Source organism: Danio rerio, chromosome 25 (genome assembly GCF_052040795.2).
Source record: "Danio rerio strain M-AB ecotype USA chromosome 25, GRCz13ab, whole genome shotgun sequence".
NCBI classification, from domain to species: domain Eukaryota; kingdom Metazoa; phylum Chordata; class Actinopteri; order Cypriniformes; family Danionidae; genus Danio; species Danio rerio.
The window spans coordinates 36,642,362-36,668,891 of record NC_141045.1 but is presented as its reverse complement, the minus strand read 5'-3'; the positions used below and the strand labels follow the sequence as shown (position 1 = coordinate 36,668,891).

Sequence of the window (26,530 nt, the reverse complement as noted above, 5' to 3'; positions counted from 1 at the left end):
GGCTGTGCAGAAAAACAGCGTTGCGAAACCACAGGAAGAAGACAGCGCTCTTCTCAAAGCATTTCAGTCAGCCTCGTGGGCCAATCACCGAAAATCAAGACTTGTTTTTTCACATCTTTGGTGCATTAAGCCAATTTCTGGCACAAAAGTTAAATGACGCTTGGGTAAAGTCATGTGATGTGAAATTGATAATGACTGGATACACCAAAATTATGAGATATGAAGTGAGAGAAAATTAGTGAATTTTAAAATACCTTTGTAGAAATCACTGAGAGGCGTTTAGCTGAATACAACTACTTACCCCCCCAAGGGGTCGCAGGACAATGAAGGGGGGGGGGGGGGGGTCGACTGGTAATTTACAAAAATCTATTTTTTTGGATTAAACCATAAGAGTCACCATATTTTAGCCATAACCTACTAAAGAGAAAAAATTAGTTGTTTATAGCTACTATATACTATATAGTTACTATAGTAGCTTATATAGTTACTAGTTGTATTGGATTTCAACCCCTGGGGTAATTACATTATATTAAAGACACAGCAATGGCTTTAGATGCAGCAGATTGATTTTACTCTTCAACGCCAAAACCGGAGAAGATAACGCTTAACGTTACTGGCTCCCATTGAAAACGAATGACTTCCAGCTACTTCATTGCTCTTGCTGCTTTCGTTGTGGACGGAGTAATACAGTGTAATACATATAATTGTAATACAGTGGAGTAATACAGTACAAGTTTACATACACTGTATAAAAAGGCACATAACCATTTTTAAAAAGTCAGATGTTAATGTGACTAAACTTTTTCTCTTTAAGGTAAGTGAGGATTATCACATTAGTTTCTGTTCTGCTTAATACCAGAATAATGAGAGATATCTTTTGAGAAATTGTTCTAACTTTTCTTAAAGGTCAAGTTTACGTACAATAAAATGATTCTGCCTCTGAAAAAGCTCAGATAATGGTGACAAGGTTTTGGAAGTTTCTGATTGGCTAATTGACAACATTTGAGTTAATTGGAGGCACAACTGTAGAATAGTATTGAAGGAAAACCTCAAACACACACTGCTTCCTTGTGTGACAACATGGAAAAATCAACAAGCTAGAATTAACAAAGAAGCCAGATTACAATTCGCTAAATGACACTGGGGAAAAGAGTAATGTTTGGAGACATGTCCTGTGGTCTGATGGAACTAAGGGTGCTTTCACACCTGTGAATCGATTCAGTTGTTCCGAAACAGAGATTAAAATTGTTACATTGTTGCTCTTTGCTCTTGGAGCGGTTCGCTTTCACACTGCAAAGTTTCTAATCGGACCAAAAGAGCTAAAACAAGTCACGTGCGAGTAAACTCTCCTTACATTGGTCAGAGTGTCAGGGTTTATTTTGCAGCGTCCCGCTCAGCTGTCAGGAGAGGTGGTGGTTTGGTGGTGATTGACAGGGTGCGCGCGTGACGTGTCTGAGGAGAGACACGGTGGGGAGGGGTGAGAAGGGTGCGCGACGATGCCTATTTGAGGACTGGGAGAGAGACGCGAGATTACCGGGAGATCATCACTCATTTGCGGGCCTCCGGAGACTCGCGAAACTTCCCGCCCTACTCATAATACTCTCTTCATATAGCCATAGGCCTATTACATATCCATAAAACACTGTGATATAACCGCGCTCGGATCGGATCGCTTTCTCACTGCAATCGAACCGCTCCAGGGTTCGTTTCAAACGAGCCGAGACCACCTCATTCAAGCGATCTTGGAGCGATTACTTTGGCGCGGAACAGAGCGCGATTGCCCTGTTCACATATGCCAATCGAACCGCGCTAACTGGGCAAACGAGATACGTTCCGAAACAAAAGTGTAGGTGTGAAAGCGCCCTAAGATTGAACTGTTTGGCCATAATGACCAGTGTTACATTTGGATGACAAAGGGGAAAACTTACAAGCCTAGGAACACCATCCCAACTGTGAAGTATGGGGGCGGCAGCATCATGTTGTGGGGCTGTTTGCTGGAGGAGGGACTGGTCCACTTCACAGCATAGATGGCATCATGAAGAAAGAACAGTGTGTAGAAATACTGAAGCAAGTTTAAAAGCAAAGCTAAAAAATACCAAGGAAATTAGAAAGTTAAGAAGTTAATAAAAAATTCTCAAAAAAAATAAATAAATAAAATTCTCTCCTTATTCTGGCATTTAGCAAATGTAAACAATGGAGGTAATTTATCTACTTAATTATCTATTTATTAATCTTAACATACCTAAAATAGTAAATGTTTAGTATGATTTACCATCAGACATTTAAAAAAAAGATAGAGTGTATGTAAACTTCTGGTTTCAACTGTATATACTCCAACGTGGCGGAATGTTGCATTTTGTTTGGATATAAAAATCAGATGTCAGAACCCAAAATTAGACCGACGTCAACATCAAACCTAAAATCAACCAAATATCAATGTCTAACCCAGGGATGGGCAAACTTGATCCTCGAGGGCGGTGTCCCTGCAGACTTTTGCTCCATCACTAATCAAACACACCTGAACACACTAATCAGAGTCTTCAAGATCACTAGAAAGCTACAGGCAGGTGTGTTTTGATTAGGGTTGGAGCAAAAGTCTGCAGGGACACGGCCCTCGAGGATCAAGTTTGCCCATCCCTGGTCTAACCACTATGATGTCTATCAGACACTGGCTATATTATTCATGGTTTTCACTACATTCATTCTTACATGGTGGGGCGCCACGCCAAAATTCATCCCGCCACGGCTACAATACAAGCTTCTCATTCAATGTTCTCAACTCATTCTCAAGTTTTTTTATTTTTAATAGCTGGTAATAATCCCACAAAAACGTATCAAAGGGAAAGTGAATTTTAACAGCACAAACTTTTCTCTAACCGACCGTAGTAGTGCTGTGCGTCATCTGTCTAACCCTTTAAGGTTACGAGCTGGGTGACTGACTGGCTTGCATGAGGCCAGCAAACACGACATATAGCCGTTTCACTTTACTTCAGGACGCATTAATGCTACTCTGTAGGTCTATTGAAGACATTCATAAATATTCCTAGCAAATCTAATAAATGCTGGAGACATACTCGTTACATAAACGCACTAAATCGCACTTCAGCAGCGTTTATTTGAGAGCGCACAAGAAGATCTGCGCTTGAGCAGCGTATATTTAAGGGGGATTGCAAGAAGTTTTGTGCACGAGCAGCGGAAATCGGCGTGCAAGCAAAGAGATTTGCATGCTTGTGGCTATTACATAAATGCGATCTCGAATTGTAATACTGCATCCACGACATTTGTCATTGAAATAACGCCACAGGTAGTAGGTAGATCTGTGTAAAAAGCCCTGCTGCCAAAGCTGGAAAAAAATCCCAGAGGAAACACTGTTATTACATTCAATCTATGAAATTATAAAAGTAAAATTTCAATACTTGCATTCTTGATATGATTAATTAGCAGTAGTTACTACTACAACATCACAACCAACACTATTATTCTTAGGCCCCGTTTACACTAATGCGTTTTAGTTTGAAAACGCATAAGTTTTGCTACGGTTACGCCAACCGTCCACACTACGCCGGAGTTCTCGAGCGCCGAAAACGGAGCGTTTCGAAAACGCTGGAGAGGCAGTTTTCATTCTGAAACGCTGCTGCTCCGTCTCAGTGTGGATGATGGAAAACGGAGACATCTGAAAACGGAAGCGGGGCTGCAGACATTCGCCCCTCTGATTGGGGCTTTTCCTGAATATTAAGTAGCTTAACACACACGGTTCAGCCCTGCATTCTCTCCGTGTAAGTTCAGACTTCGCAAGTATGATCGAGGCTGCAGTCTCTTCTTCTCAGTTTGATATGTAAAAGCAGACTATACCGAGGACACGGGTAAATCTTCTAAGGGAACAGTGTACTTTATAACTTCATTCACATCACCCTGGCTACGTTGTTTCACTTTCTCAACAATAAAATGTAAACATGATTTAAGGAACTGCCTATTTTCATTTTAATATTAGCAACTTAGACAGCAGAAATGTTGAGGCGTCGTGCTGCATGACCGTCATCTTCACTGTGTGGATATTTATAATGAAACGGAGCCGATAACAACTGCCTCCTTTCAATTTCAGTGAAAATACGAAACACACCCTTTCCTTTGCTGAATATCAGTTGTAATAATCGATAATGGCCATTATAAAAGTATAACATACAATAAGTTTAAACATTATAGGGAATAAAGGCAATTGATCAGTCAATATACAGAATAGGCTATGTGGTTACATTAATCATTAACTTATTTTTGCGCTCAGCCTAAACACGTTACCTGAGAAGTAATAGATTCCAGTGACCGAAGTCAGGGAATATGTCGTTAGATGCAGACAACAAGATGAATGAAATATCACGTTTAATAAATATAGTGAGATTAGATCCAGCGGGAGATGCTTGATGAGCAGTCCGACTAGCACAGCTCTCATCTGGGTAGATTGGCTGCAGCGCTTCCCTGAGAGTGTGTGTGTGGTCACGTGATGTGCGTTTTCAGCGTTTTGGTGTGGACGGAGAGCAGTTCAGAAACGCTGGGTAAAACGCGAGTGTGGACGCGGATCATTTTCATTCTAAAACGCCGTTTTAAAACTAAAACGCACTAGTGTAAACGGGGCCTAAATCGACTTGCAATGAGACGAGATGAAGGAATTGTGTGGGGAACCCATCATTTTTTAACACTGCTTCATTTTCAGCGCCCATCGAACAGGTCTCACATAAAATGAATTCACTTTAAAGGACTGAATCTAAGCAATATTTTACAGGCTTAATTGAAAGGTTTCCCACGTTTCTGTAGAAGTGAGTTTCCTCTGAAGCGGTTAACTAAGGCCCCGTTTACACTAATGCGTTTTAGTTTGAAAACGCATAAGTTTTGCTACGGTTACGCCATCCGTCCACACTACGCCGGAGTTCTCGAGCGCCGAAAACGGAGCGTTTCGAAAACGCTGGAGAGGCAGTTTTCATTCTGAAACGCTGCTGCTCCGTCTCAGTGTGGATAATGGAAAACGGAGACATCTGAAAACGGAGGCGGTGCTGCAGACATTCGCCTCTCTGATTGGGGCTTTTCCTGAATATTAAGTAGCTTAACACACACAGTTCAGTCCTGCATTCTCTCCGTGTAAGTTCAGACTTCGCAAGTATGATCGAGGCTGCAGTCTCTTCTTCTCAGTTTGATTTGGAAAACAGACTATACCGAGGACACGGGTAAATCTTCAAAGGGAACAGTGTACTCTATAACTTCATTCACATCACCCTGGCTACGTTGTTTCACTTTCTCAACAATAAAATGTAAACATGATTTAAGGAACTGCCTATTTTCATTTTAATATTAGCAACTTAGACAGCAAAAATGCTGAGGCGTCGTGCTGCATGACCGTCATCTTCACTGTGTGGATATTTATAACAAAACGGAGCCGATAACAACTGCCTCCTTTCAATTTCAGTGTAAATACGAAACACACCCTTTCCTTTGCTGAAAATCAGTTGTAATAATCGATAATGGCCATTATAAAAGTATAACATACAATAAGTTTAAACATTATAGGAAATAAAGGCAAGTGATCAGTCAATATACAGAATAGGCTACGTGGTTACATTATTCATTAACTTATCTTTGCGCTCAGCCAAAACACGTTACCTGAGAACAAGTAATAGATTCCAATGCCCAAAGTCAGGGAATATGTCGTTACATAAAGACAATAAGATGAATGAAATATCACGTTTAATAAATATAGTGAGATTAGATCCAGCGGGAGATGCTTGATGAGTAGTCCGACTAGCACAGCTCTCATCTGGGTAGATGGGCTGCAGCGCTTGCCCGAGAGTGTGTGTGTGGTCACGTGATGTGCGTTTTCAGCGTTTTGGTGTGGACGGAGAGCAGTTCAGAAACGCTGGGTAAAACGCGAGTGTGGACGCGGATCGTTTTCATTCTAAAACACAGTTTTAAAACTAAAACACACTAGTGTAAACGGGGCCTTATATTAATGTGGTTTGGATAAGAGGTGCCACCGAGTTCCTTTTAAGAAAAAGTCCTGACCAGTAATTTCTCCAACGACTACCTTGTGAGTTACACCATTGTACAAGAAAAGAGCCCGCGTTTTGCCAGTATGCTGATGTAATGACATTTAAAGACATCATCGCCCCCTTAAGGTTTGTTACTGCCACAGAGCAGCACGATCACAAAGCATTGGCGTATTGTATAAGGTGTATTTTTGTCTTTAGTTATCTTGTCCTGTTTGCGTGAATCAAGCTGCCCTCCTCATCCTCTCCACAATGCACTTCAGCGAGCCAGCATGGTGCCAATTAGTATGTTTGAGGCGAGCACGTGCTCCTCCTTTTGTTTCGTATAAAAGCATATCGATGGTGTAAATTACCGCGGACAAAAGATTGCTGAGTGTTTGTATGTAAATGTTTAATTAACCCGTGTCTAGATGATTGTGATGGTGTAGAGCGCGGGTATTAATCCACTAATAGCACGAGCGGCTGCAGAGGGGAGCGAACACAGCATGACATATTAATTGGAAACAGTGGGATGTTTCACTTACATACATTAACATGGCCAGTAATTCACAGCCTAATAGGATGTTTGTGTTTGTGCTTTCTCCGGCTATTCTGAGGATAATAATTCTTCCAGCGGGTTCTGTCAAAACGTCAAAGCACTAAGAAAAGAAATTAAACAATTAGTAAAAATGCAGTTAATTCATTTATTTTTATACTAATTTGCATATGTACAGAATAGTCAGATAGCTTTTTCAGCAATTGTATATATAAATGAGAATTTTGAATATGGAAAATTAAATTTATATATTTATATAAATATATGATTAACATTAAATGGTGCTGCAAAACTAATTACACACTTAATTAAACAACTGAATCGATTATTCTGAATGACATCCTCGATTCTTACAGTTTATTTTATGTTTTTACATTAATTATTCTTTTTTTTGCTCCGTGATCTTACATAATTTTGTTAGAGTAGCTCTGATTTTGTCTTACTACTACTATGTAAACCTAATCATATGAAAAAAAACAATAATCTGATTGTGTAGAATCCCTTTAAAAGCATTACTTAAGTACAGTTAAAGTCAAAATTATTGGACCCCCTGTTTATTTTTTCCCCAATTTCTGTTTAACAGAGAAAATATTTCTTCAACACATTTGTAGACATAATAGGTTTCATCTCTAATAACTTATTTATTTACCTTTGCCATAATGACAATAAATAATATTTGACTAGATATTTTTCAAGACACTTCTATACAGCTTAAAGTGACATTTAAAGGCTTAACTACAGTAGGTTAATTAGGTTAACTAGGCATTTATTTATTATTATTTATTAGGCTTTATTGTATAAAGATGGTTTGTTCTGTAGACAGTTGAAAAAAAATTGCTTACAGGGGCTAATAATTTTGACCTTAAAATAAGTTTTAAAAAATCCAATTATTCTAGCTGAAATAAAACAAATAAGACTTTCTCCAGAAGAAAAAATATTATCCGACATACTGTGAAAGTTTCCTTGCTCTGTTAAACATCATTTGGGAAATATTTAAAAAAGGAAAAATAATTCAAAGGGGGGGGCTAATAATTCTGACTTCAACTGTACATATTCTGTCTGATTCTAGGTTCATAATCCTACTCAAGACTCAAATCCAAAACTATAACCTTAATAGCTATTATTAAGCAAATCATTGTGCCATAATTGAGCTAAAACTCATAGTATATTGTTGATTAATATCATGAATTGTTCCTTAAAAATAAAATTACATACATTTATCAAGATTTACAGAAAACACCCACAAAAAAATGTGAGTTTTAATCATTTAAAATACCATCAAATTTGGTATGATCACTTATTTTATAGAATAAGTCAGCATAAGCATATTGTTAACATATCGTTGACATTTGAAATCAGCACATATGCATGCCATTTGCTTTCTATAATCACTTTTGTCAAATTAATTTGATTTGGACACCAAAGTTCAACATTCCATTATTGACCCAAATATCATAACATTTAATTTAGAATCTGTCAAAGACTTAATTAAAACCAAATATTGTATTGTCACTTCTTAGGTAGCTAAAAAAAAAAAAAAAAAAAAAAAAAAAAAAAAAGCTTTTTGAGTATCTTTTTATGAATTCATATTTTTATAACCAAATTTGAGCTCCTATTTTCAGTCTCAGAAGCCAATGACTAGGGCCAGACAGAATCTGCAGATATTTTTTGCTATTTGTGCTGAGAATTTTGTATAAGAAAAATAAAAAATCTGCTGATTCATGCAGAATGATTTTAAGAGTATCATAACTAAAAATGTAATACAGGAAATAAAAAATAATACATTTTTAGCTTTTAATTCATGTTTACAATGCAAATCCAATTAGGTTCACTTATTTGGTAAACAAAGAAAGTCTCATATATACTGAAAGACATTACTTTACAAACGTTATTGTAAATAATTGATATGAACATTTTAATATTACTATTACTATATCACAATAATATTAGTGAATGAAAAAAACTGAATAAATACAAATTTACACACATTTACACAAGTAAATACAGACTCGATGGGCAAAAAATCTGCAGATTTCTGCACACGCAGATTCCATGTGGGCCTACCAATGACCAAGTTAATAACTATGTAAAGACAGCTTAACAGCTTTTTCTATCCTCAAAAATAACACACCACTTAACAAATCTCAGTTTTTCTGGAAGTACAACAGTTGTTGCCGTAAAATGCATTTTTTTTAACCTACTGATGACATTTCATCTAAATTCTAAATAAAGTTGATCATTTACACTGGAAATATTTAAATCCCCCTAAAGCGTCACACTGGCTTCAAGATCTGATGTTAAATTTATACTTGGACAAAAGTTCATATTCAATTAGAGGTTCTAGCAAATTCTCATATTTGGCAACCCTTATTATCCTATTTCTCTGCTAGAAGTGTACTTCCTGGGAAATAATGTGACTGTCTTGTATTTAACTGGAATCTTTTTTTTCTTTAATCCTTTTGTCTTTTCTATCTTTGTCCCGAACCTCAAGCTTCTTCAATGTTAACCTACCATTATAAAATAGCACAGCATTTTCCCTGATCGTATCACCCATTACTGCTGTCACACTATTTATTTATGTATTTATTTATTTATTTTTCTTTTTTATTTTATAAAATTTTGGAGTTTTTTCTTCTATTATTATAGCTTTTATTATTACTTTTCGTTTTTACTATCTTTATTTAGGCAGTGTATTTAGGGTTTGTTGAAGTGGGTTGATATATATATATATATATATATATATATATATATATATATATATATATATATATATATATATATATATATATATATATATATATATATATATATATATATATCTGTATAAACAATGATATGTATAAACATAAACAATGTAATTTGTACTTGGCATAAAAATAAAGGGGAAAAAGTTGATAATTTAGATCATTTTTATACATACGATAATAAAAAGACAGCATGTTTCCAGACATGTTTGTATTCACTCTTAGGGGGGACATAACCAATTGTTATTTTGACCTGTTGCATTTTCTGAAGAAGAAAAAACAGCTCTAAATTACATTATGTTTAGTAATCTTACTTCACATTAATAAACTGAAATAAAAATTAACATTACACTCAAACTCATAACTAAAAATATCCAGTCTTTGCATAACAACTTAGAATTTCCAAGTGGTCTTAAGTTTTGTTTATCTTAAAACAGATCCAGGCGGATCAATTTTGGTCCAAAAAATAGACGATAATATTCACATATGAATCTATAACTCCTGCTGACCTCTGATAACCCACAGCAGAACTGATCAGCTTAAAATGAAGTCGTGTTTTCACATCTCGGGCCTCCCTAAATCACAAAACGCATGAAAAGGGGCACGACAAATCAGTCTCTAAGAAGCGTGTTGTTTTGCCTGCGAGGTATGAGGTGGCTGAGCTTTTTTTTTTTTTTGTTTAATCACAGTGTGCAAGGGTTTGGCGGAGATGGCAATTATAGCACCAAAACCCGTCGTCCTGTCCGTTTGTGACGTGTGCCTTAGGGCGACTCAGACAGGGGCACAGCCTTTACCGCCATTAAAACCTGACAGAGACAAGGCGGTGGATAGTTAACCGAGGTTGTCGTCGTAGTAGAAACTAAACTAAAATTCTGATTAGAGTGAATAGAAAAAAATGCGTACAGGTTTTTAGTCTGCTCTTAATCTCTGACAAAACACACTGTCGCAAGGACCACACGCTATCATGCTATGCTACGCATCCAACTCCGAAACTTTGTGTTGTTTTAAATATTTGCCTCCTCATGCTAATAGACAAACACCCTTTGACACATCACACGCGATGGAATCCTCATGAATATTTAACAGAATTAAATATAAAGACTCCGTGACTTGTTTCTGCTCTTGCTACTGTTTGCTCCCCTGCAGATAGCAAGATGAAAGCTAACCTCAGCTAGTCACAAAAAACACGTTGCTTTTGAGTCCGCTATTCTGAGCGAGCGGAGCCGAATAAAAAAAAAAGCAGCCAGCGCTCGGGTAAAACTTCATTTTAAAGTCAACACGGGTATATAAAAGTACTAAGATAAGTAGATTTCAAAATAAAACGATGACAAAAAGCTAAACAAACTCCTCTCTTATTGAGTAAACAAGTGTTGACGAGACTTCGTCGCTCTCTCGCTTTCGCGCGCTTTTCACCGTGGCCTATTTCGCCAATGTCAACAATCAGACGAGTATTAAAAGGGTCTAATGATTATGAATTAGAGAACGTGATTAATTATTCATACCTATCACGAAGTCAGCCTTCCTAAACAATTACAGCTCTGCTGAACGACGGCCGCGCGCGAAGCTCTTCCCGCTTTTTTTTTCCCCCGCGCGCTCAGGGAGACAAGGTGACGTGGGAAGGCGCTGTTTGTGGGAGGAAGGATGAGCCCTGAGGAGGTTTTTTCGGGGAGAGAAATGATACGCTCTTTTCACAGCCGCCTCGGAAGTATGCGAGAGAGATCATATTGTCAAGTCTTCTTTTGTTTTCTCCTCGTATTCAAAATAATCCCTCAAGCCTACAGCAATCAGAGACGCGCGCGTCCGATTCAGACGGGAAGCGCCGAGGACGGGGTGGGTCCCTGTCCCGCGCACCGGGGGAAAGTGACAGCCTGTCTAATTGGGAGTAATCAAGCAACTGGGCGCGCGCGCTCACTGTCGCGATCAGAAAAGAAGCGACATTGACCCACAGAAATAGGTACCGCCGTGGGCTGCGTTCACATAACAGCACGGCTGCATATTAGATCCACCTGCCTCCATCATCTCTTTGGTCAATAACAAAAAGGAGAGAGAGGGAGAGAAAGAGGGAGAGAGCAATACAGAAAGAGACGCAATGAAAAGAGCCACGCTTGACAAATTTCCCACCGCACATTAAAAAAGGAGCCTGAGCGCACTGAGGATAATGCTACATTATTCCTTTTTATTCTTTCACTCAGAGCTATTGCTTTGAATTACAGAGGAATCTTTGTTAAGAATGAGAAGGAGAGAAATCAAAAATTCATCAGAGAGAGAGAGAGAGAGAGAGAGAGAGAGAGAGTTTGCGATGGGCTGACGAGAATGTACTTTTTTTGTGTGAGCTGGAACCAACATTTGCAAAAGTTCCCATCTCCTTAAGCAATTATTAGCGGTGATAGTTTGACATGCTCAAGAGTTGTCAACAACTGACTTTAAACAAAGTACAAAGCAGAAATAAACAGAGCCCGGGGCGAAATTAACTTGGGGACCAGCCGCCCTATGAATTATAAATGGCGATCCATTAGCACGGCGAGCGGAGATACCAGGAGGCCTCGTCAGTGCGGGATACAGTTGCGAAACAAAGCAGGCGTAGGAAAATAAAAAACAGCCAAACACTGCGGTTTGTGTGTTGTAAAGACGGCAATCCGTTGACCCCTAATGAGTGGAACTTTCAAAAAAAGTGCAGCACATTTTTCTGAATGTAAAGACGTTGCATTCACATAAACAGTCCAGGGTTTAAAATGATGCTGTTAAAACATCGACGAGACGTCAAATTAAATCCGATTTTAAACTGATTACATGTACTTATAAAGTATTAACAATAAAATACCAATGTTAAGGAAGTGTTGGCGGTAATGTTTTAGATTAGCACAGAAAAATAAAAAGTCAAAATGTGGACGAAATAATCTTTAAACATTCTTAAGCGAAACAAATATAATTTTTAAAGAATATAACAGCATGTGGAGCCAGATTAGTCTTAAAAATAATCGCTTTTCATAAATAAAACTCATGCATGCACAATTCACATTTACAAAACACAATTTGTTTATTCATTTTTAGATCATAAATCACAAACATAAATGATATTTCCCCAATGAATTGGATGCGTTTCAATGTACAAATTGTGTTTTGAAATTACACATTGGAATTGCAAATTTACGAACTGTGTTTTGTGTATTTACGAATTGCGTTTTGTACGAATTGCATTTTGTGTATTTACGAATTGCGCTTTGTGTATTCACGAATTGCGTTTTGATTATTTACGAATTGCGCTTAGTGTATTCACGAATTGCGCTTAGTGTATTCACGAATTGCGCTTTGTGTATTTACGAATTGCGCTTTGTGTATTTACGAATTGCGCTTTGTGTATTTACGAATTGCGCTTTGTGTATTTAGGAATTGCGTTGTGTATTTACGAATTGCGTTTTGTGTATTTACGAATTGCGCTTTGTGTATTTATGAATTGTGTTTTGTGTATTTATGAATTGCGTTTTGTGTATTTATGAAATGCATTTTGTGTATTTATGAATTGGGTTTTGTGTATTTACGAATTGCGTTTTGTGTATTTACGAATTGCGCTTTGTGCATTTATGAATTGTGTTTTGTGTATTTATGAACTGCGTTTTGTGTATTTATGAAATGCATTTTGTGTATTTATGAATTGGGTTTTGTGTATTTACGAATTGTGTTTTGTGTATTTACGAATTGCTTTGTGTATTTACGAATGGCGTTTTGTGTTTTCATGAAAATTTGTGTATTTACAAATTGTGTTTTGTTTATGAAATGCGTTTTGTGTATTTACGAATTGCATTTTGTGTATTTACAAATTGTGTTTTGTATATTTACAAATTGCACTTTTTTTATGAATTAAGTTTTGTATATGTAAGAATTGCATTTTATGTACTAACGAATTGTGTTTTGTTTACTAATTGCATTTTGTGTATTTACGAATTGCGCTTTGTGCATTTATGAATTGTGTTTTGTGTATTTATGAACTGCGTTTTGTGTATTTATGAAATGCATTTTGTGTATTTATGAATTGGGTTTTGTGTATTTACGAATTGTGTTTTGTGTATTTACGAATTGCTTTGTGTATTTACGAATGGCGTTTTGTGTTTTCATGAAAATTTGTGTATTTACAAATTGTGTTTTGTTTATGAAATGCGTTTTGTGTATTTACGAATTGCATTTTGTGTATTTACAAATTGTGTTTTGTATATTTACAAATTGCACTTTGTTTATGAATTAAGTTTTGTATATGTAAGAATTGCATTTTATGTACTAACGAATTGTGTTTTGTTTACTAATTGCATTTTGTGTATTTACAAATTGTACTTTGTTTACGAATTGAGTTTTGTATATGTAAGAATTGTGTTTTGTGTATTTACAAAGTGTGTTATTTAAAAACGTGCTCAACAGCGCTCAAATGTTCGCGGGAAATGGACGTTTTTAAAATTTCAGTACCGATTGGTTTCGAATTCCAGTATCGGAACCCCCCTAAAAGGTACAGTTCACCAAAAAAAATGCTTAACTTTCCACTTGTTTAAAACCTATTTGAGTTTCTTTATTCTGTTGAATACAAAAGAAGATAATTTGCTAAATGCTGATAGCTGGCACCCACGAAATTATATTTTTCAGATTTCACAAAGAAAAACATGTTTAAAAACATGTTCTTCAAAGCCCGATTCTAAAAGTTAGCATTTTCAGGCCCCTAAACCCCTGCTGTCAGGTAAATGAACACCTTAAAAGCCTAAAAACATTTGTGAGTAGAGCAAACGCCCCCTTACACTGGTCTTCTGTGATTCCCCATTGAAGCATCTTAAATCCTCTTCATTAGTAGGTTGATCAAGAAAGGTTCCCGCCACTAGAGGTTCAAGATTTATACTGTAAAAGAACACACACCTTCAGAGCATTTCACTCTCCGTTTAATCTCAGGATACAGCGGTGGCACACATTGACCCCTGTCAACAAAGAACTGGGAGCAGATTGGTCCCTAGAGGTGGATCTATTGAAGAAACGCAAGCCGAAGCGGTCAACATTGATAAAAGCTATCAGCCGATTCAATTCGACAAGGGAGCCGTGACTGCAGGACATCCATGGGAGGGTGAACGGCTTGATTGGCACCGGGGATAGAGCTTAAATTCCCAGTTTTCCGTCCCCGCTAAACTCCACCAAAGGCGCTTTAGGCCGACCAACCACATCCTGAGACGTCTCATTAAGATACAGGAACTAAAGAACGTGTAGCAGGTACTCCCGGCTGGCATGTAGCAGGAGGCTTTTTACATAATTTAAAAGTGAAACTTTCATATCAGACGTTTTCAATTCAAAAGTGTACGGATTTATTCGGCCCGATTGTCTGTGGAGAATGAAAACCATCCCTGATGAAAAGCCGGATCTTTTTCTTTCTTTTTTTCCTGCTACACCTCTGCAAACTTCAAAAAGGCTGTAAATACAGTCGGTGTGAAAACACTTGAGGAAAAAAAAACACGAAACTTCTAGCCTTATTTGAAGTAAACCCAACATTTGCTCTCAAAATAATGAAGGATCAACAACCCACCACCACGATCGCAGAGTCTCGGTAATTACCGCATGCTCATGCGCACACATAATCGCATTATGATGCGTTAACAAATATATGTATTTGTCATTATCCTGTTTATTTCCCCATCTAAAAACACAGCCAGTCTTCAAATGCGGCTGTGAAGCTTGTCTAGCGTATTTGAGGTGACGCTGTTGTGCAAGTGGCGCGCACTTAAACAACAAACCCTAAAGGTGTTGTTTTGCAAGTGAAAAAAAAATATCTGTGGTTTGTTTTTAATTAAAAGTAGCACCAAAAAGAATAAATACTAGGAGTAAACAGCATTAGGAACATCGCATTGCGGTGGCCTATTTATTTATGCATGCGACACACACACACAAAAAATGTCTTTGAAAGTGATTAGAGGCGTAAAAACGTCTCAAAGAAACAGACAGGCCAAGACAATGGTCAAACCAGAGCGCGGTCCCATAAACCCCGGCGTCTTTGTAGACACCTAATAGTCTATGCCTCCAAGACACAAAGACGGAAGGTTTGAAGACCAAAAGGAGTAGAGTTTTGCATATGCATCGCATGTGGTGTGCCGCTTGAGTGACGGCCGTCATCTCGCAGTCATTTTGTTCATAATTAAAATGAACACTTTGTTCTATTATCCATGAGAGACCATCAGCGTGTTGTTAATGGACTACCTCTACCAGCCGTTCTTTGGTCAGACCTGTCAAAACGCCTCTCTGCGCACTTGCTAACTCCACATCAGGTAATTACCACTACATACTTTACAGCGGCTTTGGGCAGCTCCCTCAAGTATTTGCATTTTTGCGTATAATTGGGCCCAAACATGGCAGTTTGATGCCATGAGGACTTGAGAGGAGGGACAGATGGTGAAACGTCGTGGTACCTCATTCATCTGTGCATGAAAGCGCACGATGCTGTCGCGGAGCCCTTTTTGATTGATTATTCACAACAAAACTCCACAGCACGGAGCCCGGCGTTGAGCCACGCGGAGAAGAAGTAGTCAAACAGCAAAGGAGTGCAGAGGTCTAAGGAGTTTTTTTTTTTTGAAGAGCTGAGTAGCCAACGGCGCGCAAATCCTCATGCTTTTAGATCCTGTTTTAATCTTCCCCTCGCTTTTAATGATCTACTTCCTGTCCTAGAGTGAAGTTCTTCATACGCCAAGTCCTTGCCTTTGCGGAGTGCTTTGAAACGAAATGTAAGCATATATTTATTTTTATAGTTTAAAGGACTCAAGGCCTCGGCAGAAATACACATTTCAGCACTGGAATTAACAAGCATCGTGACACTTGAGCGCAAGCCAAAGAGGCTGCAGCTACAAGTTCACTGTTAGTGTTCTGTATATTACTCTATTGAATGCTTTCCCGAACACTGTTCGGTATTCATCAATAAAACGTCGCGGGAATAAAGCTGAAGTAGCATATGTCATTTCTCGGTTGCTATTTTTACCAAATATATTGGACTGACAAAAAAACGAGACCCGATCCCACTCCAAATCGGACTTCCCATACAAGTTGAGCTTAATGGAAAACACCACTTTGTTGGAAATAGGCTCATTTTACGAGTTAAACAGTTGAGATTTACCATGTTTTAATCTATTCAGCTAACCTACAGGTCTGGCGGGAGCACTTTTAGCTTAGCTTGGCATAGATCATTGAATTGGATTAGACCAGGGGTGTCCTAACTCGGTTCTAGAGGGCCAGTGTCCTGCATAGTTTAGTTCCAACCCCAATCAGACACACCTGAACCAGCTAATCATGCTCTTAAGCTACGGTCACACTAGAGTTTGTGTGTGCGAAATTCTGTCGTGCGGCGCTGCGAAAAGGGGCGGGAATAAACAAGATGATCAGGCATTAAAAAAAGCGAGCGATTGCTCTATATTTTAGAGTTAAAACATCGACGAGACGTCAAATTAAATCAGATTTTAAAATGATTAAATGTACTTATAAAGTATTAACAATAAAATACCAATGTTAAGGAAGTGTTTGCGAGAGATTAGGATTTGCTCTTCAGTGTTTGGACTTTCAGCAGTTAAAGTTAAACCACACTGAACTGAACTAAACTGAAGTTCAACTCTGAAAACTGGACTGACGCAGCTTCAGTTTACTAGAACTTCAATGTTAAGCTGCTTTGACACAATCTACATTGTAAAAGTGCTATAGAAATAAGGATGAACTGATGAATTACTTTAATTCTAATCAGAATATAGTAATGTAAATAATAAGACCTTGCATTAATTTAGCTTTCAGAGTTAATTAAATGGCATCAAGAGAAAAAGTTTAGTCAATGAATGAAGGGGAACAGATATTATGTCTATTTCTTTGTATACCTGCAGATTAAATTCAAGTATTCATACTTTTTCCTCAATTTTCTCCATAAATTTGACCATACTGCTCAACTTTGCAGGCACAAGAGTTAAATATTTATACTTGTATTCATAATTGGAGAACTCAAAAGGAGAATAAAAGAAGACAATCAAAAATTAAGTCGAACAGTCTCACCGTGCTTATTATCAGCCAAATTGTTAAGGTATGAATTTCAAAAGCCTTCCCAGTGTCCTGCACATGCCCACAGTCCTCTTAAAACATGTTTATAATGAAGGACCCTCATAAGAAGGCTGTCTAACATTATTAGCATGCTTGGTCGTTTTATCCCACCAGTCTCCCTCAGGCTCCAAATACACCTGATTTGCTTTCTCTCTCTTCCTCTCATCGCCCGGCAACACTTCAAAAACTAACCCTTCAAAAAGGGTGGAACAGTTAGCATATTCCCAAAAAAAAAAAAATCTTAGCGTAGGTCATGATTAAACATGGGGATCACAGTACGGAGAGTGAAATAAAAATTTAAAAATGCCCACGTCTTGGATCTGCTCTGTCATTAGCATTGTTAGACAAGATCAAGATGAGAAAGAACAAAAATGAGATTCTTTAGTAGATGAGCGCAGATAATAAGCCCGAGATTTTATATTCCAAAAAACTGCAAATGACTAATTGTGATCATTCAAAGCTTACTTTATTATATCAGCCATTAGGTTATTTTTACATGCAATGCTACTATCTTTGCATACACTAAAATTAAGACATAATGTTACAGAGAATTTCAATTTCAAATAAACGTTGCTATTTTAAAGTTCCTTTATCTTCAAAGAATCTAGGGGGGGGGGATTTGAGGTATATACTTCCTGGACAGAGAGCCTATGCCTCATTTTACAAGATGTAAAATATGTCTCTGAAGTTTCTAGAGAGTGCATGTGAAGTTTTAACTCAAAAACACACCACAAATGATTTAATGATTTATGATAATTATTTGTTATTACTTATTATTATTACTATTAGGCTTTTCAAACCTATAGCAGTCGCTTTAAATTCAAATGAGATTGTGCTCTTTTCAAAAGAGAGCGGGTTACAAATGCCTGTGTGTCAGCAAAGTGGCAGACTCAAAACTCTAATGGCGGATGGCTGCTTCTCATTCAGAGCGGTCAATTCTAATGAGGGAGAGACGGTCACTAATGGGCGGGGCTTTCCCCCTCTGATGACACGTACAAAGGGAGAATGTCAATCAAAGTGTTTCTATAGACACATGAAAAGTATAAATAATTGATTTTTACCATTAGAGGCTGGCTATATTCACATACTGTCGCAACACAACTGGGTTTAAATCCACTATTAAGTGATTCTACATATTAGCTCTTCTTTAATTCTTTAATTTTTAAAATAATTTTTCCCATTTTTTTGCAATTTGGCAATAGATTCATCATTTGGCATTGAAAGACATGAAATCAGCAGATCATGTTCTTTGGGAGTAAATAGTGAAAAATAGTTGGTGACTACGTCCTTTAACCCCATCAGATGATATACACTCACCGGCCAGGCCACTTTATTAGGTACACCTGTCCAACTGCTCTTTAATGCAAATGTCTAATCAGCCAATCACATGGCAGCAACTCAATGCATTTAGGCATGCGGACATGGCCAAGACGATCTGCTGCAGTTCAAACCGAGCATCAGAATGGGGATGAAAGGGTATTTAAGTGACTTTGAATGGTTGTTGGTGCCAGACGGGCTGGTCTGAGTATTTCAGAAACTGCTGATCCACTGGGATCACACTGTTTTGGCAGTCCTAGAGCCTATTAGTACCAACTGAGCATCATGTCAACACCAAAGCCTAACTGAGTATTGTTGCTGACCATGTCACCATGACAATGAGTTCACTGTACTCAAATGGCCTCCACATTCACCAGTTCTCAATCTAAAAGAGCACCTAAGGGATGTGGGGGAACGGGAAGTTTCACATCATGGATGTGAAGCTGACAAATCCGCAGCAACTGCGTGATGCCATTATGTCAATATGGAGCAAAATCTCTGAGGAATATTTCCAGTACCTTGTTGGATCTATGCCACGAAGGATTAAGGCAGTTCTGAAGGCAAAAGGGGGTCCAACCCGATACTAGTAAGGTGTACCTAATAAAGTGTCCGGTGAGTGTATATAAAGCTCAAATTATCTAAAACTCGTTTACTAACCATGACAGCGAGATCACTAAACTCATGTGTCCTTATCTAGATCTCAGACCAACAACACCTTTGGGATTTTGTGAAATGAAAGATTCCCATGATGCATGGGCAGCCTAAACATTCACAGCAACTCTGCCAAGCGCTCATGTGACTATGGGCTGATATCCAGAATAAGGGCATTTGAATGCAAAATGGGTCCTCTAACTTGGTACCAGTATAGAAATGACCTGCGCTGTTGATATACTCCGTGCACTAACTACAATTTCCAGGAGTGAAAATGTATCTTATTAATAGAGGTAGGAAAAACCTCAGGCGCTTATGAGCGTGTTTTTGTCCTCTTTTTTTTTGTGTGTGTGTGTGTGGGTATATCATGCTGCATGTTATTATTTACAAAGAGTGTTAATTAACATCCCTTTTAAATTCCCTGTTGTAGTTTGTATTTGCAGTGCTGACAGATAAAGTAGTTTAGCTGTGCATACCGCTTCGGGACAGGAAAACAAAACTGGTGATGCTTCTGTTTTTTTCCCCGCATTTTATGCCTTGTGTGGAGATTTGTTGATTAATTATGAAGCAAGAAAGGTAAATCAGGCTTAAAAACACAACTAAATGCCTTGCCAAACACCTTTTCTTGCCTGTGTTTACATGCTTTTTATTGAGCCAGGAGATTGGGGTGAAGTACAGTTATGGCGTCCTTGATTGCCTTAGTATTCTCTATCATATATAATATTAGGGGCGTTGAGGTTTTATGAAGTTGTTATTGTAAACCATTATGCAAACCAACCAACATTGTGCATCCTTATAGTGCTGAAACACACCAAGCCAGCAAGTTGGTTTGGTGTGTTGCACATGTCGCCGCTCGTTGGATAACATTTTCCCAATTTAGCGTGTCAAATTGACATTGAGTCATCGGCTGAAGAGAGCACAAGTGTGACGTAGTGAAGTAACGTAGCAAGTAAACACAATGGGCTCTATTTTGACGGTCCACGCGCAGAGCACAAAACGCAGGGCGCAAATGCTTTCAGGGCGTGTCAGGATGCGTTTTTGCTAATTTAAGGATGGGAAAATGCGCTTTGGGCCGCGGCGCATGGTCTAAAAGGGTTGAGTTTATTTTCTTAATGAGTTATAGATGTGTTTTGAGAATAAACCAATTAGAGTCTCATCTCCCATTCCCTTTAAGAGCCACCTGCGTCTCGCCATAAGCGCATTCACTATTTACAGGACGCAAAGTAAGTCTAAGTGGAAAAACTGAGCAATTCACAAGCAAACAGTTAACAGTTTTTTTTCAACAGAAAACTGTTAAACAGAGCATCTACTGCGTGAGAATGAGAGATAATGGATCACTTTCACTTTCGCTCTCTTGGATAGGGAAACCTTTACGCACAGACATCAATTAGTCTATAAATGATTAATTTCATTTGTTAAGCGCAAATATTCGTTTCAAAACTATTTCTAAATTCAGTTCTTATTTTCCAGCAAATGAATAAATGAACAATAATAACCAATTGTGCTCAAAAACCTGAGTTATATCCTAACACACATGCTGTGCCCCATATGGTCTAAAACCTGACAGGTGGGCAAATCTAAGCTTGTTTCTAATAAAACAAATATAAATATGGATATAATAAATAATACTGCTAATAATAATAACATTATACAAAAGCAAATTGTTATGAATGAACTGAAAAAGCCTCCCGAGATGAAGAAGACATAAAAGCAGTGATTTTTCATATTTATGTAGGCTAGAAAATAATGTGTTTTGTAATATTTTAATCCTTTATATTTATATCCTATATCTATTCTTATTATATCCTTAATATTTAATTTGTTTCATATGTAAAGATATTTGCCTATTGCTCTCTTGTGCGTATTAAGCAGTGTGTAAGCGAGGTGCAACTCTGCGTCGGAGTTTAGACTGGGTTAGTTTTGGTCTAATGAAAAATCTATTTTAGTTTCTCAAAATAGCAACGTGCCAGCGGTCCGCCTCAGAACACCTTCCTTTTTAGACCAGAACGCCTATGGGCGCACAAATGAGCGCTAATGCATTTGCAATTTAAACAGCGTAGCGCAACGCCTCAACCACTCTTGCGCCAAGCTGAAACTACCAAACAAGTATTGCGCCGCGCCTTGCACCACATTGCGCCGGGTGTATGATAGGGCCCATTAAGTTTAAAAGGAACACAAAGTTCCAGTTTCCCATTGGGAACAAGAACAAAAGATGCTGCCCCTGGTGGTGCGGAAAGCTTGAGCAGGAGCAGAACGCAGCATTCGTTTCGGTTGGCATTCGTCGGTTTTTTTAATTCATGCCCAGGTGACATTTTGGTTCAGAACCAGATGTAAGCTAATGTAATGGCTGTAAACTTTAAAGTATTTACGGTAATGGGGCAGGCTAGGCGAAATACAGTAAATTCTGGTGATACGCTGCTTTTATGAATGGAGTGACAGTTGTGAGGAGCAAGTGTGACGTGCACGCCAAGCAGACAACGCTGATCAGACAATGCAGACAAACTAAGGAAGGTTGGGCAGCGTCAATGGTTTTTGAGGATGTGCAGTCGGGTATACCTGCAGCAGGTGTTGCTGGATGTTGCTAATGCTGGGTAACAGTTATCGTAGCTGTGTCCAGGAGTTGGTTTATGTCACTGTTTTGAGTTACTATATGGGGACTGTGAAGTATTGAATATTTGCTCATTATCTAAGAGTGGGGTATAAGCCAAATTACCTTGAAAGTATTGCACGCTTGCGCCTGATATGAAAACCTTCATTCATTCATTTTCTTGTCGGCTTAGTCCCTTTATTAATCAGGGGTCGCCACAAACTGCCAACTTATCCAGCAAGTTTTTACGCAGCGGATGCCCTTCCAGCCGCAACCCATCTCTGGGAAACATCCACATTCACACACACACACACTCATACGCTACGGAAAATTTAGCCTACCCAATTCACCTGTACCGCATGTCTTTGGACTGTGGGGGACACCGGAGCACCCGGAGGAAACCCACGCAAAGGCAGGGAGAACATGCAAACTCCACACAGAAACGCCAACCGAGCCTAGGTTCGAACCAGCAACCTTCTTGCTGTGAGGCGACAGCACTACCTACTGCGCCACTGCCTTGCCCTGATATGAAAACCTAATTGTGATTACTTTGCTCACCTGCTACCAAAGTGGGTTTTGTAGTTAATTGTTTGATATCCTTTTTGTGTAATTAATAAAGGTTATTTAAGTAAAAGTTCTTATTTTACTTTCCATTGAACTAGGGGTTACACTAACATGAGGCAACAACATAGTTGGGTTTCATCAGTGCTAGTTGTTTTGCGTCGGCTTAGGAAGCTTCACACTAGCACTTTTGGTTCGCACCCGGGTTCATTTGACCTCATAGTACGGTACGTTTAGCTAGTGTGAACGTATCTTCTGAACTCGGGTGCGCACCCTTGAACGTACCAGAGTCCACCGGAAAGAGGTGGTCTGGGGTACGGTTCATGCAAACTCTGGTACGGTTCACTTCTGATGAGAATGCAATCGTACCAAATAACGGAAGTGAAACGCGAATTGTACAACAAACTATCGTTTTCATAACGTTGGTTCGTGTGTGTGTGTGTGTTTGTCACGTTTCATACCTTGGTGACACGCGGGACTGAGCCAGGGCAAACACAGTGATACACAGTGATGTCTGCTTGTCTCCTCCAAAAACAGCTTCTGCAGACACTGTGTGATGTTCTGAATATTTTTGCAGCATATAGGCGCGAGTCGCTTTCTTTGTCCAAAACCAAAAGATTCAGTAAAAGTAGAATGACTGCGATGTGCGAACGTCTTTCCATTTCGACACTTGTTTTCGTGACCGTCCCCTAATAACAGACGTAAACAATACAGCAGCTCGATGATGCAAGCGTCCCGGGGATCAGAAGGAAAAAAGACAGTGTGAACACAAACCAACCGAGAAGGTGGCAAGGGGGGGCAATCGAACTTGGATACCGTCCAGGCAGTTGAACCAAGTGTGGAAGCACCCTTAGTGTATCCCATCCCATAGCTACTGCAGCTTTTCCTGAATGGACTTTTCCTTCACATGGGTCGTGCTATTCTAATGCTGGATTGTTTCACACTGCACTATCTGATCCCACAAAGCGGGGTTAGCGAGCTTAATAAAAGGGTTTAAAAAGCGGTGTCAACTTCACTTCTAAAATAGAGCCGCAAACAGCAATCATCAGGGTTCAGAACCAAAACATGGGGCAGTTGGTCTACAGAACCATAGAAACGCTAACCCCTTACTGTCTGTTTCAGAGATCTTATTGCCAAAGCAACACATACAGTATGTAGAAGTATAAATGTCAGCTACATGCAAGATATGCAACATTGGCTTCAGCAATTGGGATGAAGATGAAAGTGAAAGTTGTGATATGGTGACCCATACCCAGACTGCAAAGTATGGTCACCCATACTCGGAATTTGTGCACCCATTTAACCCATCCAAGTGCACACAAACACCAGAGAACACACACACAGAGCAGTAGCAGTTGGGGGACTGGTGCCTTGCTCAAGGGACTTACATCAACTGAGGTATTTAGGGTGGGAGACCACTGGTTATTTACTCCTGCCACCTACCAGGACTCAAACGTGCAACATTTTGATCACAACTCTTTAACTATTAGGCCATGGCTGCCTGTAAATCAGGCTTAATGGTTAGATAGAGAGTCAGATTTGTAACTCAAAATTTGAGGTTCAGGTCTCAGTCCAATCAGGGTTTGTAGGCGGGAATGTACAACACTGTCTTCCAACCAAAGTACCATGACATAGGTGAGACACTTGAACCAAACCAAACCCCCAAATGCTTCATGGGAGCCACAATTAAAATGGCTGCCAACTGCTCTAAGTGTGTACACTACACACTGGTGTGTATGTGCACTTGAATTAAATGCAAAACCCAAGTTCTCAGTATGACATTTGACCACATACTGTATCACAACTTTTCTTTCTCCAACAGTGCTTTAAAAGGACATACCAACAACATTTCTGATTCTTAAAGGGGCTTATTTGTATTACATGCCTGTGGACACACCTTTAAAAATATATAAAGATTCACACCTCATAAAAGTGTATTTTCATGCTGACACCTGCCCTTAGAAACAGTCTTTCCACACAGTTTAAGTAGAGGACGCTTTGTGCTTTCTCTCTCCTCCTGAGAGTTTTCTGAAAGAGCAGAAGGAAAACATGTGTTTAAACCCTATTTTTTTCCATTTCCTCCAGGGTTCTCCAGAGAACCAAGAGCTGGTAGCCATTTCGAAATGTGCTGGTTCAGGATCAGTGCGTGTATCCCAGGGCAGCGCTTTGATCAGGCCTACCTCCAGACTTCACCTGCGGGTGATGCCGTGTGTTGTGGTCTCAGTGGTCTATATGTTCTCACCCCCCACTGAGAGATTTCTGATGAAGCGCGTTTCTCCTCCAAACACTGAACCTGTCGGGTTGTGCTTTTCTAAAGTATAATTTATTACCTACTTCTTAATGTATTTTCTAAAAACAAAACAAATGACAATGTGAATTAGGGCAGTGGTCGCCATCCCATCGATCTATTGACTAGTAGATCTACATCATTATCCTGGTTGATCCCGAAAATGTCAGAAGATGTACAAGAAATGCAATACGATTAAATGTATCTTGCTTGATTTTTATTAATCCAACTGCTGTTTTCATAATCATAATAGTAAAACTGCTGCAAACTCTATATACAGTCTGAACGTGCCAGATAATATTGACCTAGCTACAGCAGCAACGGGGCTGCAAAAGCGAGCAAGAAGATCCACAAACGTAAAAAATGATAGACATTAATAAAGATTTTTATCACAAAAAAAGTAGACCTTCTTGCTGTGAGGTGATTGTGCTACGCGTGCGCCACCGTGCTACCTATTTATGGAATAGGGATATAAAGTAGAATGGGTACAATACAATTGGGATTGGGCCAGAATGTGAACAATTGAATTAATTTACATTTACATTTACATTTAGTCATTTAGCAGGCGCTTTTATCCAAAGCGACTTACAAATGAGGACAAGGAAGCAATTTACACAACTATAAGAGCAACAATGAATAAGTGCTATAGGCAAGTTCAGGTCTGTAAAGTCTAAGAAGGAAAGTATTAGTAATTTTTTTTTTGAGTACAGTTAGTGTGATATTCAGAGAGGCAATTGCAGATTAGGAAGTGAAGTAGAGACTAAATAGTTGAGTTTTTAGTCGTTTCTTGAAGACAGTGAGTGACTCTGCCGTTCTGATGCAGTTAGGGAGTTCATTCCACCAACTGGGCAGATTGAACGCGAGTGTTCGGGAAAGTGATTTCTTCCCTCTTTGGTATGGAACCACGAGGCGACGTTCATTCACAGAACGTAAGTTTCTGGAGGGCACATAGATCTGCAGAAGTGAGAGCAGATAAGAAGGGGCGCAGCCAGAAATCGCTTTGTAAGCAAACATCAGAGCTTTGAATTTGACGCGAGCAGCAACTGGCAGCCAGTGCAAATGGATGAGTAGCGGAGTGACGTGCTCTTTTAGGTTCATTAAAGACCACTCGTGCTGCTGCGTTCTGGAGCAGCTGAAGAGGCTTGATAGAGTTAGCTTAGAGCCCCGCTAGCAGAGAGTTGCAGTAGTCCAGTTTGGAGAGAACAAGAGCTTGAACAAGGAGTTGAGCTGGTCATCAATAATGGTCATCATTTATTCAAAACGTTGTTTATTAAAGAAGACAAAATACATGTGTTGGTAGGCAAACATTTGAATTATCATTGACCTCCAAAGCAATTCCTTTTATTCTTCACTTAAAAAAAGTGTGTTTAAGACACAAGGATGAGTCAATGATTACATTTACATTTTAGCTGAACACGCCTTTAACACACAAGCTGTAGTTGGTTTAGACTTTCAGCGATGCAGTTCTGCGATTTCTTTGTGTTGTTCAAGCAGGTGAAAAGGACACCACGTTTGCCAGCAGGAAAGAAATAAGAAGCATTTCTGCCATAGTTTGTGTGATGGCTATGGGCAAGGAACTGTATTTTGAGAAACATTTCTATGCTCATTTGCATTGCTGAAAGCAACACAACCCGGGTCAGACTGTCCAGGCTACATTTTAGGTGCTTACAAAGCTTTGATGAGAAGTTTGATGGGTAACAATGCATTTCTGAGGTTGTCAAATGGGAATAG

At 38.9% G+C, this 26,530-nt stretch overlaps 1 protein-coding gene across 9 annotated transcripts in view; it reads right to left on the bottom strand.

Moving 5' to 3' along the window:
• LOC147830940 (uncharacterized) overlaps nt 1-26,530 on the bottom strand; it is a 211,534-nt gene that overhangs the window by 164,736 nt on the left and 20,268 nt on the right. For 3 of the 9 annotated variants that reach the window (XR_015526737.1, XR_015526736.1, XM_087312558.1), the window contains exon 3: nt 24,436-24,540. The exons of the other annotated variants lie outside the window; for them this stretch is intronic. Coding sequence is in view for 1 of the 3 variants with exons in the window: in XM_087312558.1 (XP_087168684.1) it covers nt 24,436-24,456 (21 nt within the window). In the remaining 2 variants the exon portion in view is untranslated. The remainder of the gene's footprint in view (nt 1-24,435; nt 24,541-26,530) is intronic. 9 annotated transcript variants of the gene reach the window in all.